This window comes from Drosophila bipectinata, chromosome 3L (assembly GCF_030179905.1).
Source record: "Drosophila bipectinata strain 14024-0381.07 chromosome 3L, DbipHiC1v2, whole genome shotgun sequence".
Taxonomy (NCBI): Eukaryota; Metazoa; Arthropoda; class Insecta; order Diptera; family Drosophilidae; genus Drosophila; species Drosophila bipectinata.
Genome location: NC_091738.1, coordinates 15424848 through 15443167, shown reverse-complemented (window position 1 = coordinate 15443167; position 18320 = coordinate 15424848). Strand labels below are relative to the sequence as shown.

At 41.9% G+C, this 18320-nt stretch overlaps 1 protein-coding gene across 4 annotated transcripts in view; it reads left to right on the top strand.

Moving 5' to 3' along the window:
* dpr10 (defective proboscis extension response 10) overlaps window positions 1–3484 on the top strand; it is a 37046-nt gene extending 33562 nt beyond the window's left edge. For 2 of the 4 annotated variants that reach the window (XM_070280106.1, XM_070280105.1), the window contains exons 5-7: window positions 77–204; window positions 674–842; window positions 1365–3484. In XM_070280106.1, coding sequence (XP_070136207.1) covers window positions 77–204; window positions 674–842; window positions 1365–1705 — 638 coding nt within the window. In that variant the 3' untranslated portion in view covers window positions 1706–3484. The remainder of the gene's footprint in view (window positions 1–76; window positions 205–673; window positions 843–1364) is intronic. The other 2 variants (XM_070280104.1, XM_017253507.3) reach the window with 1 other exon arrangement.
* Window positions 3485–18320: the final 14836 nt, after the last annotated feature.

Sequence of the window (18320 nt, the reverse complement as noted above, 5' to 3'; positions counted from 1 at the left end):
GAGTGGAAAGAGGATCTATGAAGAGGGCCCTGGACATGTATTGCATAATGAATCACCTTCCATTTTCTCTTCGCAGTGCCAACAGCCACCATTCTGGGCGGACCGGATCTGTATGTGGACAAGGGCAGCACCATAAATCTCACTTGCATCATCAAGTTCAGTCCGGAGCCACCGACCCATATCTTCTGGTATCATCAGGATAAGGTAAAAATCGCGAGCTCTCTTAAAATCAATTTACAGACTAGCGAGCAAAAATAAAAAATAAAAGATCTTAAAGGGAGAGGGGGAAAAACCAATTTAAGGTTTTCCTTTTTGGTGCCAAATTATCTTGCAATAATTGAGTTTGTGCGCAGTAAAAAGTCGCACAACAAAAAAAAGTGGAGGGGCGGGGCCACGCCCCTCCCAGCCAATTGCTGCAGGATAAACGTTTTTAACTTTTATGAGCTCTGGGCTGGCGCCTCTCCAAAGTGTGTGTGTTCGAGCTCAAGTGTTCGTGTGAGTTTGCTCGCGTTTGTTTACGCGTCGTATACGCAACGTATTTAATTTTGGCTTTTATGATTATGAGAAAACATGCTTTTGCATTTAGCTTAGCCTCCCTGTCCTGTTGAGGGAGAAAGCGCTTTTAATGCCATACCACCTCCTATCATGCCACGTTTTCTTTTCACCCCACCAGGTACTCAGCGAAGAGACCTCCGGCGGCCGTCTGAAATTCAAGACCATCAAGTCGGAGGAGACCAAATCCATTTTGCTCATTTACGACGCCGACCTTCTGCATTCCGGCAAATACTCTTGCTACCCATCGAATACCGAAATAGCCAGCATCCGCGTCCACGTCCTACAGGGTAAGTACTATACTGTCTTTCCACTTTCAGTTTCAGTATCAGGGATCTTTTTGAGTTTCGGACTTTAGAGGGAATGCTTTAAAAAGAAGGCCGCCTTAATTGGATGTTCAAGTTTGATTATGTGAATTATACATTCATGCATTTGCTTGACCTCGATTTGTATGCATTAAACTTGCATCCCGTTCGCTCTCTGTTGGGCAAACTTTTGCGCAATTTATGAACCTGCGGCACACACAGAAGTACACTTAACGAAAAGGGGCAGTTTCATAAGGAAACCTATGGATAGTGATAGCTTTTTACTCCCTTAAAGTTTTTACAGTATTTTTAACATACGTTTCGTTTCATAATTTCAGTTTTTGTTGCTACCACTTTTATTTCTCCATGTAATAGCCTTTTTGTGGCTCAGACAAACTGCAAATTGTTAGTCATTCTTGTCAAATCTCGTGTCATTTGTGAACGTCCCTTTTACCCTTTACCCTCTACTATCTCACTGTTCACCCTCTATTTTCCATTTTCCGGCAGGAGAGCGACCCGAAGCCATGCAAACGAACGCGGCGCCGGCTGCCGTCGCCCTGGCCAGTTGGTCCTGTCACTTTGGAAAGGATACGCAGGCGGTCAGGGTAATTAGCACAATGGTGGCGGCACTTGTATTGTTGGAGGCCTGCTCCTCGATGCTACTGCAGGGTGCCGGAGGAGGAGGAGGAGGAGGCGGTGGTGGAGGTGAAGGTGTAGGGAACCAAAGAGCCAGCAAGGAGGGACACGGAAAGCTGGAAAAGCTGCAAAAGCCGCCACCAAGTAACCCAGCACTCGACCCAAAGGAAGCCTGCGGCCACGTCAATACTGGCAGCCGGAATGCACGGTGATAAATTAATGTCGCCCAGTTGGAATTCCACCGCCAATGCAGCCCCCTAAATGCAAGAGAAGAAATGATTTATGGCTAACAGCAAAGCACAGCACAGGACGAGAAGCAGTAGCAGGATCTAAGGCCAATGGGAAAAATCAAGAGGAGCAGAAGTCGGAGAAAGGAGAAACAGCGTCGCGTTGAGCTGCATGTAATACCTTAAAAAAACCAACTAATTATGCTAATGATGCTGCTGCTCCTTGTAACTTGTAACTTGTAGCTTATAAGTAAGTGTGTCTCTAATTAAGTGGGCTGGGGATTAGTTAGTTAGGCGGAAATCAGAGCCATGTACATAAACTTCTCACGTAAATTGCCAGCACCCTAGCGAACTTAGCTAAATGGAAAGAGTTTTGAACGAATCATCAAGTTAGAGAACTATAATCATGTGGTTTGCTTATAGAGCCATGCCTAGTTGGTTAAATATTGAAGCGTATATGCGAGGCAATGTGTCGGATAGTCCTTGAGTCCCTAAGACAATAGCTAGTGTCTCAAGGGCTATCCAGTGCAGTCCTCAATAGATTAGGATTTCAAAGTAGTGCAAGTTTACTCAGATTGTTGTAAATATTAACAGAATTATCTTGGGTGTGCGTGTTAACATTTTATTTCGGTTTTCCTGTATAAACTAGACCTTAAGCCTTGTACATATTTAGTATTTAAACGAAGAATAGCTATATTTCGATGTGAAGTTCTCCGAACGGTTCCTAAACTGAACAAAACTTGCATGTCTATTTCTGTGTCAGTAATCTAATGGCAACATGGAGAATTCATGAGAAATTCCTGCCAAAAACTCGCATCGGTTTGAAGTGCGACTTCCCGGTCTAACAATTTATTTAAAAGAATTTCACCAAGTCATGTGGGCAGTTCCTGTTCCCATTGCTGAATGGGTTCAATGCTCCATTCTGGGCGAACTCTCCGAGTCCACTGAAATTTAGAGCTCCCATTTCAGCATGTCCGGTTGCATTTTTACCCCTTTTCTCAGACTAAGGACAGAGCTGGCAAGTCACTTTTCACTCTTGTCAACAAAATATTTGCATTTCCATTTGCCAAGCTAGCTGGCTGGCTATTTGTTGGGTTGGGCTTGTCTTGAAGGACTCCCCGGGCAAGGCGAGGCAAGTCCTTCTTCGTGCTGTCCCACATTTAAAAATGTATGGCCACTGTCCGGAGTCCTTAGTCCATTGAGAACCTATGGCCCGTGAGCGGGCTGAATTTAACTGATCAAAATTGTAAATAAACCTACATATACCATATGAATAAACTATAAACTGTACTCAAGTATTTATGTGGTAGTCATACATAACGTACATACATACAGGACACTCTCACACATAAGTATGCACACTGAGCGGAAAAAGGGTTACATATACATAAATATTAAAAATGTAAGCCGAACGCATGCAAAATTAGTCGCGACATGTAAATGAATGTTTAATGGGTAAATTAAAATGTTGCTATGGATGGGATGGAAATATGGCAAAGCAAAAACAAAGCAAAAATATCCATGAAAATAATTGCAATTAAGCAAATAAAATAATATTATATATAAGCATAAAAGAGGAAAAATAGCGAGTAATATCCATAATAACAAAGCCCCATTGCCGAAAGCGGAAACAAAAACAAAACGTTGTTGACTTTTGTTGCAAACAAAATGGCAACGTATTATAAAGATTATAAAATTGTTTTTAATTTTTAAGCGCGTAGCCACGTAAATATGGAAATCGGTATGAAAAATTTCAATAAAGTTTTTTTAGTTATTACCATCAAATGATAAATATGTATAACAAAAAGCGCCGTACTTTTCTTTGATTTTGGCATGGGAGTGGGTTCGTTGGGTTGGTTTTTGGCTGTGATTTTGGTTTTTGGGTTTTTTTTTTGGGGCTTTCCGGGTGTGATGAAAAACTGTGGGCCACATGCTGAGCGAATCCCGGCAAGATTTATGCAAATATTTTCCATTGCCATTCATGCATTTAGCCTGGGAATTTTAATGGGCCGCACGCACACACACTGACAATGGAATTTTTGGCCGGAGTTTTTGGCCCCCGGGAGATTGCAAGTTTCTTCACTTTTTTGTGTGGTGGGCTGAGTAGGGGGGTTAGCGCTTTCCATTTTTCAGCCTAATAAAGCCGCAATGCAAAGACAGGAAAGGCAGAAGGAAGAAGAATGGGCATTAAGTGCCTGCCAGCTGTCCCTACGATCCTACCGACTAGAGGAGCAGGCCATGTGTGGCTCGCAGGACTCTGTTTGCGCTTTGGTAAGACATCAAAAGCCGTTAACATAAAAGTTTATTATATGACAAGTAAGTGTATGTATGTGTATTTCTATCTATCTCTGTGTGTGTGTGTGTTGGCACGGCCAAATAACGGTAATATCATGCCAAAAAGTTTAATAGCGCACAACGCGTCAACCCAGACCCACAGCTTTCCCCACTCTTTCCGCTTTTCCCGCCTTGGCCCGTCAAGCCGAATTGAGTGGAAATCGTAAGGAGCGTCTAAGGCGCATAAGGCACATGAAGCGGAAAGTTTCCCTGCTCCGCCGGAAAGAAAGTATTACCCGAAATGATGACGACGATGATTGGAATACTCTGGTTTTGGCTATGCGAAATAGATGGACTGTCTCAGCCAGACTGTCGAAGGAGTTTCTACATTTTTGTTATTCTTTTTAAATATGTAAGAAATAAATTGGTTACAATAAATAAAAATAAAGCCATTTTTAAGAAGTTGTTTTTGGACCCCTCATGTGCTGCCATCTAGCCATACACCACTTCTGTGGAAAAAGTGCCAAAAAATATCCGAGGCAATTGTCGGATATTACCTTTAATTGCACATAGCTCAGGTCACAGATGTGGGCCGTGGAGCAGATGAAAGGCGGAATGTCGGGGGAATGTGGCTCGCAGTTGGGTCCAGGCAACGGCAATCGACTCGGGAGAATATAAATTATCATCATTGTGACATTTTCATTTGTCAACGTAATTTTCTTTGTGTCGCATTCCTGTGCCGCCTAAAAGCACACGGCACACCCTGTACTACCCAGGTCTCCTGCCAGGATCACGGTTAACGTTACAACAAAAAATCCGGCAAAAAGTCTGGCAATTTGGCAAGGAATTTCACTTCACTTTGACTGGCAGAACGTTGGGCTGAAAAAAAAAATGTGGAACGAAAATCGAGCAAACACAGACACGTTTGCCTTTTATGTTCTGTCCTCGGGTGGCCAGGATGTGAAGGTCCTTATTATTGCCGCGTACATTTTTAATGTGAAAATATGATTTGATTTTATTTGGCTCCGGCATACATTTGTTTGTCTGCAGCACAAGTTGCAATTTAAATTCGCATATTGAACATAAATCAGATGTCTAAGGCTTCAAATGCTAAACAAGTCTGTTTGTGTGTTCTGTGCCTTTGCGAAAATCCAGTACATAATTTATTGACATGGCCAGGACCAAAGCCATGTCGAGGATTGTCGAATATTGTCCTCCAGCTGCCAAGTGGAATATTGAGCATTATTTTGGAGATCCCCCCCTGCCCCCAATTTGTGGCGTTTTCAGCGTGTTTGTGGCATTGTCAAAGCGAATGCCAATGGCGTCGTTCTTTGATGGCCGATTTCAAATGCAGCTCAGCATTTAGCGTTAGCCCATTAAACTTGCCATCCTGATTGTCGATTTAAGATCAATTTTTTTTATTCCTGTTAAATGCACTCCTCCTGAGAGCTTCTCATTGTTCTTAGCCCGGTTAAGCCCTTCAAGAATCGCTTTAACTTGGCTACAAGTTTCCCTGTTGAACTTCCCTAAAGTTTTGTTTGCTCATTTAAAGCCAACTTTACAACTTTTCCTCAAGGAGTCTAATGAGTTGAAAACAACACTTTCTTCACCCTCATTAGTGCCAGCATCCACTGTTATTAATATGTATAATTATTTCAGCATTTTTTTTGTATAATTCTCTTATGAAAAACTGGGTAAAATAAACGGAGAAGAACAAAATTTGTTGGCTATATTGTTTACACATGTAATGAAATTTCTGCGGTTATTCGGGCGAGAAGTTTGGGGGGCCAACAAGGGGGCGTTCCCATGGCAATTATTTTGGCGCCAGTTTTCCAGTCAAATTTCTCATTTTTGGCCTTTAAAAATAGCAAATTAATTATATTTCACGCCGCGTTGTCGACAGCAACGCAAAAAAATAGAAAATTTGCTCTGGCTCATAATTAAATTTCGCGTTGTGTGTGCGAGGTGAGTGGAAAATGAGGTAGGGGCTAAATCGCTCATGGATGTAAGTATATGTTTGTATGGATAAAAGGATATATCCATGTGTGACTCTGTGGGTTTGGTTATGGGAAGTAATACGGCTTTGATTAGAAAATCGGTTTAAATGGGTTCGCTCGCTGACTGTTTGTTTTGCTCTTCGGTTTTGGTGTTTGTTTCTGTGTTGGTTTGGAATTTTGTTTTTAATTTTTCCGTGTATCCTTGTGGTTTTGGCATCCCCTTGTTTTAACGATGTGAATGTGTTTTAGTCGGCTTTAGCCGAGAATTGCTTTTTGAATATGTGCGACATTGTTGGTGGTCCTGTTGTCTTCATAAATGGATAACCAAAACCCGAGTTGGGTTCCTGGCCCACTGTGTGCTGTCATTTTGCGGTCAGTGCCGGCACCCACTTCAGAAATTCACAAATTCAGAAATTCCCTCTGTCCTGCACCCATTCTCCATCTAATGCAATTTGTCATTTTCAATTTTTGTTGCCATGGCTCCTCTGCCAGGACCTTTGTCTCAAATGGAATTTTCGGCATTTCGTTCACATAAATTAGGCCTGACACTCTCTCCTCTCGTTTATTTTTGACCAACAATAGCTGTTGCACCCGAATTGCTGTGTAAATAATTATTTTTTCCATTTTGTTTATATGTAAATTGCTTATTTAACGAGTGTTTCTTTCGTTTTCAAATTTAAATGTTATTAGGAGCTCTAACGAGATGGGAATCGGTGTGAACTAACGTTGTCATAAACGTTAATGCATAAGGCTATCTGATCTGGGTACTAGTGAAAAATAATGGAATTTGTCGGCAAGAGTCCTTCGTTGCCAATTTCAGTTGGCATCAAATGCAATTACTTTGCTTTTCTACAATCGTGAGCAGATGTGTCAGGTCTCTGCTAGATTGAAACATTTTTAAAGTCACTGACAAAATTTTAATATTTATTGTAAACTTTGGGTTTTAGTTTCGCAACAGATTACAAATAAAAAACTTATGCTTTTGAAACGGCAATCTCAAAAATTCAGTTGTCCTGCCCGAAGCATCCTGTCACTTTTTCCGAAACGTATTTCGAATTATGAGCTGTCTGCGTGGCTGAAAAATCTCCCCCCTCGAAAGCTCCGCCCCTGGCGAACGTTTAATGCCATTTAAGCCGGACCTTTTTCAAGCGGACAGTGTCCAATTGCTGGGCACTTAACTGAAATACAATTTTTATGGCCGCCCAGCGAAGTGGGCGATGTCCTTCCATCCTTTTTCACATTTTTTTCTTCTTCATTCTTTATTTTATTGCATACTTTGGCGCGCTGGCTCGTCGCTCGAGTTGCGACTTTTCGCACATCCTTGTGACTGCATAATTTTGCTGAACGCCGGCACGCTGGCATATTCTCATCTTTCGTTTGTATTTTGCATGATTTACTCTGATTTCAGTCAGCTCGTCCTGTCTATCTCGTCCCTATACGTCGGAGTCTGTGTGAGTGGTTGTGTGCGCGACTGCTTTGTAGTTTTATCACACACTTGACCCATAAATCAAACATGTGTAAATGTTTTCACTTTATATGCACACTTATACATGCACATCAAATACTTTGGCCGCCTCTCTATCTATTTTGCCTCCATGGAGTGGAACAAGGTCCTTGGTCCTTGGTCCTCGCTCGTCCTCCGGTTCGTGCGTGTAAACGAAGTAGAAAAGCGTGTAAAATATGCCTCAAATAGCTGGCTTCTTGTTATACTCAATCCAACGTATCCTTCTTAGCCTTTCTGTCTGCTTTATACTTATATACATATATATACATTTGTATATATATCCTTGCTACCTCCTGAGCTCGGTGTCAATCCCTTTTGATGGGCCACTGACATTTTTGGCGGCTTGTCATTCCGTTTTTGTGCGAATTTTTATTGGCTTAGTGGGCATAAATTTCGCATACCCATCGGGTTTATATACATATTTTTGTGGCAGACCCCAAACAGAGTTTTCCGCTGCATGCCCAAACACCCCGCTAATTGTGTCAGAGGCACAGAAATTTATATACATTTTTGTCAAATTTAATTTCTGCTGGTAGCCCCTGGAGGCGCAAAAAAACGCAATTTGTTGGCATTTAATTTTGAACTCTTTGCAATGTCTGCTAATGATGATGTTGATGGTGTGATTTCACAAATTGAATTTATCACTCAACTGAATCAAATTAGCGTGGTTAGGCGATGGGTGTTGCATGGTGTGTGTGTGTGTGCCACACGGTCAACAAATTGCTTGCCACACATTTTCACTTATGCATAACATAAATTTTGACTGAGAAATGGCCGCAATTTGTTGGCTAAAACGGCTAGTACACAGCTGTAGCAGCAACTTTGTGACCCTGAATGAACACGCCTTAAATTCGAGTGCAACTTTCATGCTTTCCAGTGTCCAAGGATGCGTGCTGGGGCTCCTGCCACAGTGTCGGCACTTGCAGATGCCTCAACATCACGTTTGCGTCATACTCATTATAACGCCACTCAGGCAAAGGCCCTAAAAGTTATATGAGACACTTTCTGTTCGAGATGACTTTCTTGGAAAAGTGTTGAAAATTGGCACACGACGTTTTTTGGATTAATCTTTCATGAAATGTGCCATATTTTTCTTCTTCTGGTGATTGGGGAGTCACCCTAGCAGTATCTAGAGAACCAGTTTCTAAGCTATTTGAAAATGGCGATAAAAGTATAAGTAGGTTTCTACTTTTAGGGGTAGAAACTTTATACCATCACAAAAATGGACAAAAAATCTAAAAAATATTTCGTCTCAGGATTTTGATGCAGAATGGTGGAGAATCGATCTAGAAATCGTTTAAGGTACTCCGCTTGAGAATCGGATGAGAATTGGGAAAGATATAGCCATCATTGTGGACCCTATAAGGTAAATGCCCATTTTCAAAGGATCCCATCACGAAAATTGTGCAAAATATAGAACCGAAAAATGTACAAGAAGTTAAGCATAAAATAATGCCATCACTGACTGCAGCATAAAATAACTAGCTGAGAGTTTGGGTTGAGAACTTTTTCCATTTTACGCTCGGCAGCCTTTTAAAATGTAATTTTTGCCTAATTAGCAACAAACAACGAGTCAACGTCTCGAGTCTCTAATTTTGCCATTGCCCCCGTTGCCAGTTGCCATTTTAGAATATGGCCAACGCTCTAGGCCCTTCTGGCCCTGATCTGTCATGGCTTTGGCGGCTTTGTCTCGGCGCACGGTTGGCTCAGGCAAATCTAATTTGCGCCTTAACAGCTGCTTGGCGACAGCTGACCTTGGAACTGAACCACTCAAATACTGCTACAGTGAATCGGCGACGGAGACGTAGTCCTACGGCGAAATGCCTTAAACGGATCCGCTCGCAGGAATTAACACAGACAGGCAGACAGACAAGCAGCCCCACGGGGGGATTAAAGCCATTCAGCCTGATGGATTGCAAAGGTCTCGGCTTACCCTCTTACTATATAGATACTGTATTGGTGCTTCCACCTCTGGACTTGTTTTGCTTTCATCATCCTTTCCCTTTAACGGTGTGGGATTCAAGGTAGGGAAGTGTAGGGACTTCGCGGGGGCGTTTCACAACAATAAACAACGAAACTGAAATGAGTATTTCACATTCGCACGTAAACAACGCATTGAGTGGCCAAAAAGCAGGGGGGCGTTGAAGAGGCGTGGCTAATCCACATTCAGTTTGCCAGGACATGTATGGACAATGGGGTGAACCTCAACAAAAAATTTTAAAGGAAGAGGTTAAAAGGGGCAGGTAGAAAATGTATTTAATATATTTTATTCTGCAAAATCAGTAGAGAAAGAATTTTTTATATCTTGTATTATATTATGTATATTAATACGTTATTCAAAAAAATGTGTATTATGTTTATTAATACGTTATTCAAAAAAACTGTGTTTCATCAAAAAATATAATTCTTAAAATCAAAAAACCAGAAAATCATTCAATAAGCTGCTTTAGATTTTTTTTAAATAATTTTTTTTCGTTTTATTAGGAGATGTTACTTTCATAAAAAACATATATTTTAATAAAGCTAAAAAATTAAAAAAAAAAAAATACTTAGAGTTAAGCTTTGGATTATACAGCTCACCTTAATGGTAGCTCTTTCAATTTTCCAAGTTCCCGGATTTTCCTGCGTTTTTCCCTTTGGCGCTCTCTAGTCCCGGCTACCGGCTAATAAAAGTAAACATTTCTTTCCGCGTGACTAAATACCTTTCACTTGCTGTCCCTGTTTCTGTCGCTTGTACCGGCCACGCCCCCCCAAAGCGGACCACCCCACAGGACCACCGCCCGCTGGCACTTGACTTGACGGTTGGCCCCCCTTTTATTAATCGCGTGTCGAGGCGCGTCATGCGTCGGCAATATGAAATAGAATTTTCCAGCTTTCTTCGCTTTTATTATTGTGGAAGCGTTTGTAGCGGTAGCTGCTGCCGAGCTAATTAAAAATTATAATTAATTGCATTTGTTGGGCGCACAAGTCACCGGCATGCGAGAGTTCGAGTGTGTGTGTGTTTGTCTTGAGGGTGTGCCCAGCATATCTTGGGAAATTCATCTAAGTTGCCGCTCACTGCCTGTTTGGCCTCAACCAGTAGACGCATTAAGCTTATTAAATTCTCTTAGACCAGAAACAGAAACAAAAGGCCACACAAGCACACACGCGCGACGCACTCATCACAGGTGTGTGATGTGTGTAAAAGTCGGCATTAAGTTATTAAACGGCTAAAGGAAAATAAGGTAACAAAATGTTATTTAACTTTGTAAGCCAAGATGTTAAGCGGCGATTAGCTGATGTCCTCGTTATGCTAACTGCTTATTAAAAAATATATATAATTACAAGTACTCACTGACAGTGTCCTGGTAGCATGGTAGCATGGTATCCTGGTTTGGCCTGGTCTGGCCTGAATTGGCCCACTCATAAATTTCCGCAAACATAATTTGAGGCTTTTTCTGTTGTAGGTTGCCGGTAGGTTGTTGCCTGTTGGTTGTTGCAGCATAACTCATTTTACCTGCCATTCGGAGCGGGGGCGTAATTAATCGGATATAGCGACAACCGAATTAATGAGAGTCAGCTGGAAGGGCTGGGACCCGAACGGGCCAGGACGAAGCAGGAATACGCTAGGAAGCAGGCAGGATGCTGGAAGAGGTTTTGCTCCAAAATCTGCGGGCATGTTTAATTGCATTTACTAGTTACGCGGTTACAGCAGCCCACCTCTCCGGGCTCACGAAAATTGAAAAGGGGTGGGCTTAAGTACGCGTTTTAATTGCCATTAAAGAACGCAGCGAACCCACTCGTACTCTATCGAGTCCTCTGAACTTCGAAAGGACTCGCGCATTAATGTGTGCTGTCAGCATTTTAAATAAAATGCAACATACAAATGCATAAAAACGGGCCATTTCTCAATGATTTATGCCGTTGAAGTTTGCTGATCAATGGCAAATAATAAATTAAATTACTTTAATTGCACTTTACCTCGGACAGCTGTGTGTGGGAAAGAGGTCCTTAATGCCACTCTCAAGCACTCCGGAGCACCCGTTTTGGGCCATTAAATATACGAGCAGCGATTTACAATTGGCAGACAAATCGAGCAACGGCAGATGCCAATGACAGCTGACACTTTCAGAGTTTCTGATCATTCCCTCACACATCTGCAGACATGGGCATTAACCATCAAATGTTGACTTTAATATTTCATTCACCTTTCGGAGGCGAACCGCAAATCAATTAATTCATTACGGTATTGTGGAGAAAAACTGCTGACAAAGGCCTCGTCATTATCGTTCTCATCATCGGAAACTATAGAGGAAAACTGCTAACCAAGTTATTTGCCTCGACTTTCGTGTTAATTATTTCCGCAGGGGCACGGTAGCTGTAGCTCTTATTTATTGTATTCCGCGCAAAGAATTCCCTCACTTTTTCGCACAGCCATAAATTATTTAGGCTCTGCTGTCCGATTCGGACGTAAACTGTGTTTAATTAAAATTTACCACTGAATGGAACAAATCATTCCGAGGGGAAGAGAAAAGTTCATCCTTCCCCCAGAAAGAGCTACAAGTTTCAAAAGAAACTGGTATATATTTTGGGGCTCTCAACTAAATAGCTTTGTGCCTTGTGACAAATTCCCACACATGTACTTCCACCTTGGCAAGGACTCTGACATGGTTCGATCCTTTGGCTGGTTGTGTCGCAATGTCCTGAGCTGGCATCGCATAAATAAATAAAAGGAAATGAAGGAGCATTAAATGAGAATTCGAAATTCGGAGAAAATCAATTCAACAGACTGACAACAGCTTTTGTATATTATTAAAATTTTCAACTGTGAGGCACGCCACGCCCCCAACTCCGCCATCTGAATAAATCATGAACAGCTGTTGCTGTTGACTGATTGATTCGCTTACAATTTACATTTGGCCAGGATAGGACAGGCTCATTACAGGGCGAAAACAAAACAACAAATTAACGGAAAAAATGATTGGAAATTGCCTTCGCCATTTGGTAACTAATTGACGTTGATCGACAGTGCCATTTGTATAGAAATCTGTATAATATTAATACTCGTTCGAATGCCGACTGCACCCACCTTGCGAATCATTTATTCATTCATTAATTTGTGTTTGTTTTATGTTAATTTATTTATTACACTTTGCCGTTAGCCGACTTCACTCCCTGCTGCCAAACTAAAGGTGGGCCAGTGGAATGCCAGAAAGACAGTTCGGGTACGGCGATGTGCGCATAAATGAGCGCCTGTGTGGGAGGCCCAAAAGTGATGGCCTCTTAACAAGTTGCTTTTTGATTGGCGCACGCAATAAATGAATTTTTATTTACAGTTAATTTGGTTAATTATGGCAAAAAACAAAGGCGGCAATGGCATTCAGCATACGCCTGTTATGAAATTTAAGCCAGCAACTTATCACTTCAATATTTTCTGTCTTTTATGGGCCAGAATATTCCTCTTTGGCATTTTTTTGTTTTTTGGTCTTTGTTTTCTTTTTGTTTGTTACGCATCGTATTGTATTTTAATTAAAGCACGTAGTGGCCGAAGGCAGGGTCTGCATGCAGCAATTAAAGCCAAATAATGGAAGCCAGCAGTGCATACAAAAAATGGAAATGAATGGCAAATGGCGAAAGGCCAGCTAACAAGGCGACAACCCCAGTCGGCATTGCGTATACGCCGCGTTGCCACATTACATAACGCTTTTCTTCGCCTGGACTGGCCTGGGCTGGGCTGGGTTGACTCGCTCAGGACCATCTGCACCCTCTTCTGCAGTCCCGTCTTCTTTTTATTATGTTTTCTTTATTTTTGCACGACTGGACACGCATAAAGGTCGAGGGAGCGCAAAGGAAAACTGTAATTTACGCATTTTCTTCGAAAGTAGCCCCGGGAAAATAAAAAGCGGAATCGTCAAGCATATGGCAACAGTTCGAGCTTGCAAAAATTAATTCAAGATACTATTTAGTGCTGCACTGCAATCAGGAAAAGTTTAACATTTTCGATTAGTAGAAACAATATAAAAACTTTCATGTTTTCAACTTAATAACCGAGTATAGCCATGTTTAATTATGCCAATATAAATTATGATGCAAACAATCAGTGCGCAATAGGCAGACAAGTGGCAACAACACTGGCATACTGACTGTGGCAAGAGTATAAACAGGGGGCGTGCCTCGGGGGCAGAATGGGCACAGATAACACGTAAATAAAGAGACACAAACACAGTGGCAAGGATACTGTTCAGTGTACAGCCGACAGGCGCATGGAAAGTGCGACACATGCAGAACAATTGACTTGAGCTAACAAAAAGATACAAGATACAAAACACCCACAGACACACATTCCAACACAGACACACACAAAGCACAAAAGGCACAATTCCAGGGCATTGTTTTACAACTGCCAACAAAAGCAGCAAATTTAACTTCTTTCCCATGCACGTGTGTGGGTGCGAGTGTGTTAAGTGACTTGTTTTACAATGCCAATGATAACACACACCCCCCACCACCCCACATAGCCTCTAGCTAGTCACCAAGCTACAGATACAGTTACGGCTACAGCTGCAGATACAGATACAAATACAAGTTAGAAACATCTTGATAAGCCCCACAACAGCCGCCCGCTATCTGCGGCTTGTCTGACATTTTGTAATTGAAAATTTTGCTGCAGCCTACTTTCGGGCGCGGCGGTGTTGCACCCATTACGCATACGCCACGTTGGGCACTTAAAGAAATTAGACGAAAAGCAGCTGCCTAGCGAAAACACGAGAACGCAACCTGAAACGTCACATTTTAAATTAAAAAGTAAATGTGCAAGTTGAAGCATGACATTGGCCTCGTTACGCTAGACAACAAAGTTATTTTGATACTTTAAGGATTAAATAATAACTGATCTAATACAGTCATTTTAAATTCGTTTGCAAGCTGATTTCAGATATTATTTCATTCGTCAAGTCCATCATTTTATGTTGGCCAGTGTGGCAGTTGCACACTCATGTTGTTGGCTGCTTTGCAGTCTGTTAGCCAGATTTTTAGCCATATACACGAGACAACTTGTTGCCCTGACTGGCCGACAGACGGAAACAGTCTACACATGCCCTTGTGCATGAGTATGAGCTTTTTTGATGTGAGTGTGTGTGTGCGCAAGTTTTCAAACTCGACTCAAGGTCAACTCTGGCGCATATTAAAGTGCAAATTTGTTTTATTTTGCTGGGCAATGTGTATGAAAAATAAATGAAGCCGGGCGGTTGAAAGAGCACTCTTCCCAAAAAATGCTGCAAAACAAGCTTGGAGCCCTAAGAAAACGTCCCAGCAGAGACAAGCAAAGTGACAGAGGGGCAGGACTTCATTGAACCTAATCAGTTTTGAGGCCGGAGCAGTTTGGGCCCTGGCACGTGGCCATTGGCCGAATGGTCTGAAGCCACTAATCCCATAAATAATGCACGGCCCAAAACGACCAGAGCCGGCAGATTGGCAAGACGGCGAAGGACACGGTCAGTTGGGATACTTGGCATACTTGGTGGCTCGGAGATACGGCTGGCACAAAGATGCGGCTGGCCAATCATTTCAAGGACATAAATTCACGCAAATGTTTCAATCAATTTTGCGCTGCTCGGCCACAATACAAATTCAATTTGACCCACAAATTGCTGGCACAGCCCAAAAGGACACCCCACCCACTCAACTGCCCCGCTCTCCATTCGCCCATACGCCCCATGTTGTGTTATTGAGCCATCTTTATGCGATTACACAAACAACAGGCTGCGCGCCGAGGGAGTACAGTGCTCACTACAGTGAAGCACGGAAGGACAGACGGACGGGCCGCGGGCGGCAGGCTGTAGAAAACAGGACACGGGCTGGACAGGCGCACGATGGCAGGATAACGCTCACAAAGGACGAGACGAGCGTCGCACTAAAAAGGGACAGCGCAACGGAAATGTCTAACGATTGAACAAAACGGATGTCACCGGGGCGGGGCCGGAAGGAGCGGTAAAGCGAGAAGGGGCGGTGCGGGAAGCGAGGGGCACTGAAGGCAAAAGAAGGCAGAGCGGTAATAAATGACATGACAGACATCGAAGCGAATTCCTTTGAGGGGCCCTGAGCGCTGCATCGGAGCTCGACTCCTGTCAGAGTCATAACCGCTTACCCAATGCAAATTGTGAAAAGCTGACACTGAAAGAAAAACAAGGAGATTATAATATTGAAAATATTTAAAAGATAATATTAAAGTATTAAATTAAATTTTAAGGAAACAATTTTATAAAGAACTTCTTTAGAATAGTACAACTATTTATATATAAATTTGTTAATAACTATATTATACATCTGTATATATCAAATATCAAGTCTCAAGAAGTTACCATATTTTTATTTCCAGTGCACATATGTAATGCACTAAATCGTAATGCTGGAAAACTGTCTCACGAAGAGTGGTTACTGCTTCCTCATTAAAAACTGACTAAATTGAGTTTTGGGTGTGAGTTGTCTAACAACATTCGCCAAAAAAAAAAAGTAGACCGTTAACATTGCTTGGCAATGCTCTTAAGCCGGGCTACTAGGAGGAGGGGCTGCTGTGGGTTCATCCAGTGGTTACAAGTTGCGACTGCCACTTGCAAAATGCCTGCCAAGGATTTATAATGTTGTCCTCGTCCTCGAGGCGCTCGAGTTGCCGTTAAGTGCACGAGTTAACCCCATTTTGTCTCTGGTGCTTGCTCCTTTTTCCTCATTTCTTCTCCCCTTCCGGGACTAAGTAAAATCTGCAGGATCAACTGCACTTTGCAACGCCAAGGATAATCGGTGTAAGACAATTGTGTGAGCGTAATATGCAAGTGGTTGGCTAATCAGGCGTGCGTTGAATCCCAATGAGCTGATATAAATTTCAATTTCCAGGAATTTTTAAAAATATACAATAGTACAAGTATATAGATTTTTATTTCCTGTATTCAATGCAGTATCCTGTAATTTTTACCACAAAAACGCAGACCCACTTCCACGTGCGCTAAAATTTATTGAATCTGCGCGCGTGGCATAAACAATGGCCAGCTGCCTCTGAAGTTGCAGCAGAATGCTGATGGAGAGGCGTGGCACTACCTAAATATAGAACACAATCGTCGCTGCTAGCCATTTCCTTATTGCGCAGATAGAGGGCATTGTCTGAATCCGAACCCTTCCATCCAGGATTCTGGCAGCAGCCGCAGGGAGGGGATGGAGTCTCGGAGGAAGTTGCATGGAGAGAAAGTGCAACACATTAGCCGGTTCTCAGTGGCTTTTGTCTCCGTCAGACAAGTGCAACAATGAAGCTGAACAGGGAGGGGCGGAGGTTTCTTTTTCCCAGGGAACGGGGTTAGTCCTTATCCAATTGGGCCTGCCGCAGAGCCTTTTGTTTAGAGCCCATTGTTTCACCTATTAAGGTTGCTGCAACTGCAAAACGTGTGAATACCACACTACCCGCGTTTTCTTTTCTGTTTTTTTTTTTTTTATGTTTATTGGACTTTGTTTGGGCTTTGTTCGTTTTGCATAAATGACATCGCGAATATTGTTATCAACCATTCGCTTCCTTCCTTTTTATTGAAAGGGATATAAAAAAAGTGAAATAGCGAGGAGAAATTAATAAAATGTTCTTTGGTCAAGCAAAATGAGCAATAATCAAACAGAAGGCGAAGTAAAAAATTCATAATGGCCACTCAGGAGTGGAGGAGAGGAAGGACAAAGGAAAAATTTTCCCCAGTGGAGTAGAAAAAGTGAAGAAAGAAAAAAACAACGATGATTTTTATCAGTTCGAGAAAAGTTGAAAAAATCTAACTAACACTTCTCTTTTGCTTTCAATTAAACTTTAAAAGTATTTGAGTTTTCCCAGCCAAGTTTAAGCAGTGATTAAAAGTTAAGCAATGCTACATTTTTGCACCTCCTCTTGATTAAAGTTTGGCTTTCTGGAAAATACTCTCTGTGTAATCTATTTTCAAAAACCATCTGCCATTGCCAGCTCCATTTCAATTTGAATCGCAGTTCTCTTTTTTTTTTATTTTCACTAACCTAATCAACTCGTTGGTAATTTTATAGCCATTTCACCGGCTTATCCGAACAGCATCCTTATGGCTGGCCATCAACAGCTCATTTATCCTGCGCTGGGAGAACCTTCTCTGTTCTTTGGTTTCCAGTTAATGACATTGCTCTGCGGTTCTATCCGCTTCAAAGCTCATAAATTCTGACTGCTCTGGTCATTGGATAGCCATTTCTGCTTCTGTTTTCCACCAGCATTATGAATTGATTGCTTGCAGGTGCTGGCCAGTCCCGGCCAAGGCTTGCTGCCCGAACCCCAGCTACCCAGATACCAATAACTATCTGACGTACTATAGATACGCCGACATATGGTAAGCCATTTTTCATTCTCGCTGCTCAACAGAACTCCTTTTGAAACCCTTTTATTTTGTATACATTTTTTGTGAACATTTCACACATCAAGTAACAACGTGTACATTTTATCTACTGCATGTTTTGGTTGTATATATATTTTTTTTTGGGGTGTAACACCCTTTTTGTACATCATCAAAACTTAGTAAATTAAAATGGTCAGCGAGGCGTTTTTTTGTTTCGCTAGCATTTATTTTCAATTTGTGGGGCATGCTTTTAGGCGCCCGGCCATCTCCCATAGCTTCTGCTTACCATTTAGTTTTTTGTTTAGCCACAATTTTGGATTGAAAGTTTCGTTTTTCCCCATTTTTTGTTTTTTTTTTTTCCTTTTTTCAATTTGTTGCGTGAATTTGTGTGCTTCAAACCTTGTTGCCTTTGTGTTTGGAATATTGATTAAATGGAAAACCCGCTCTGGAATGTGAGTAAAAACAATTGC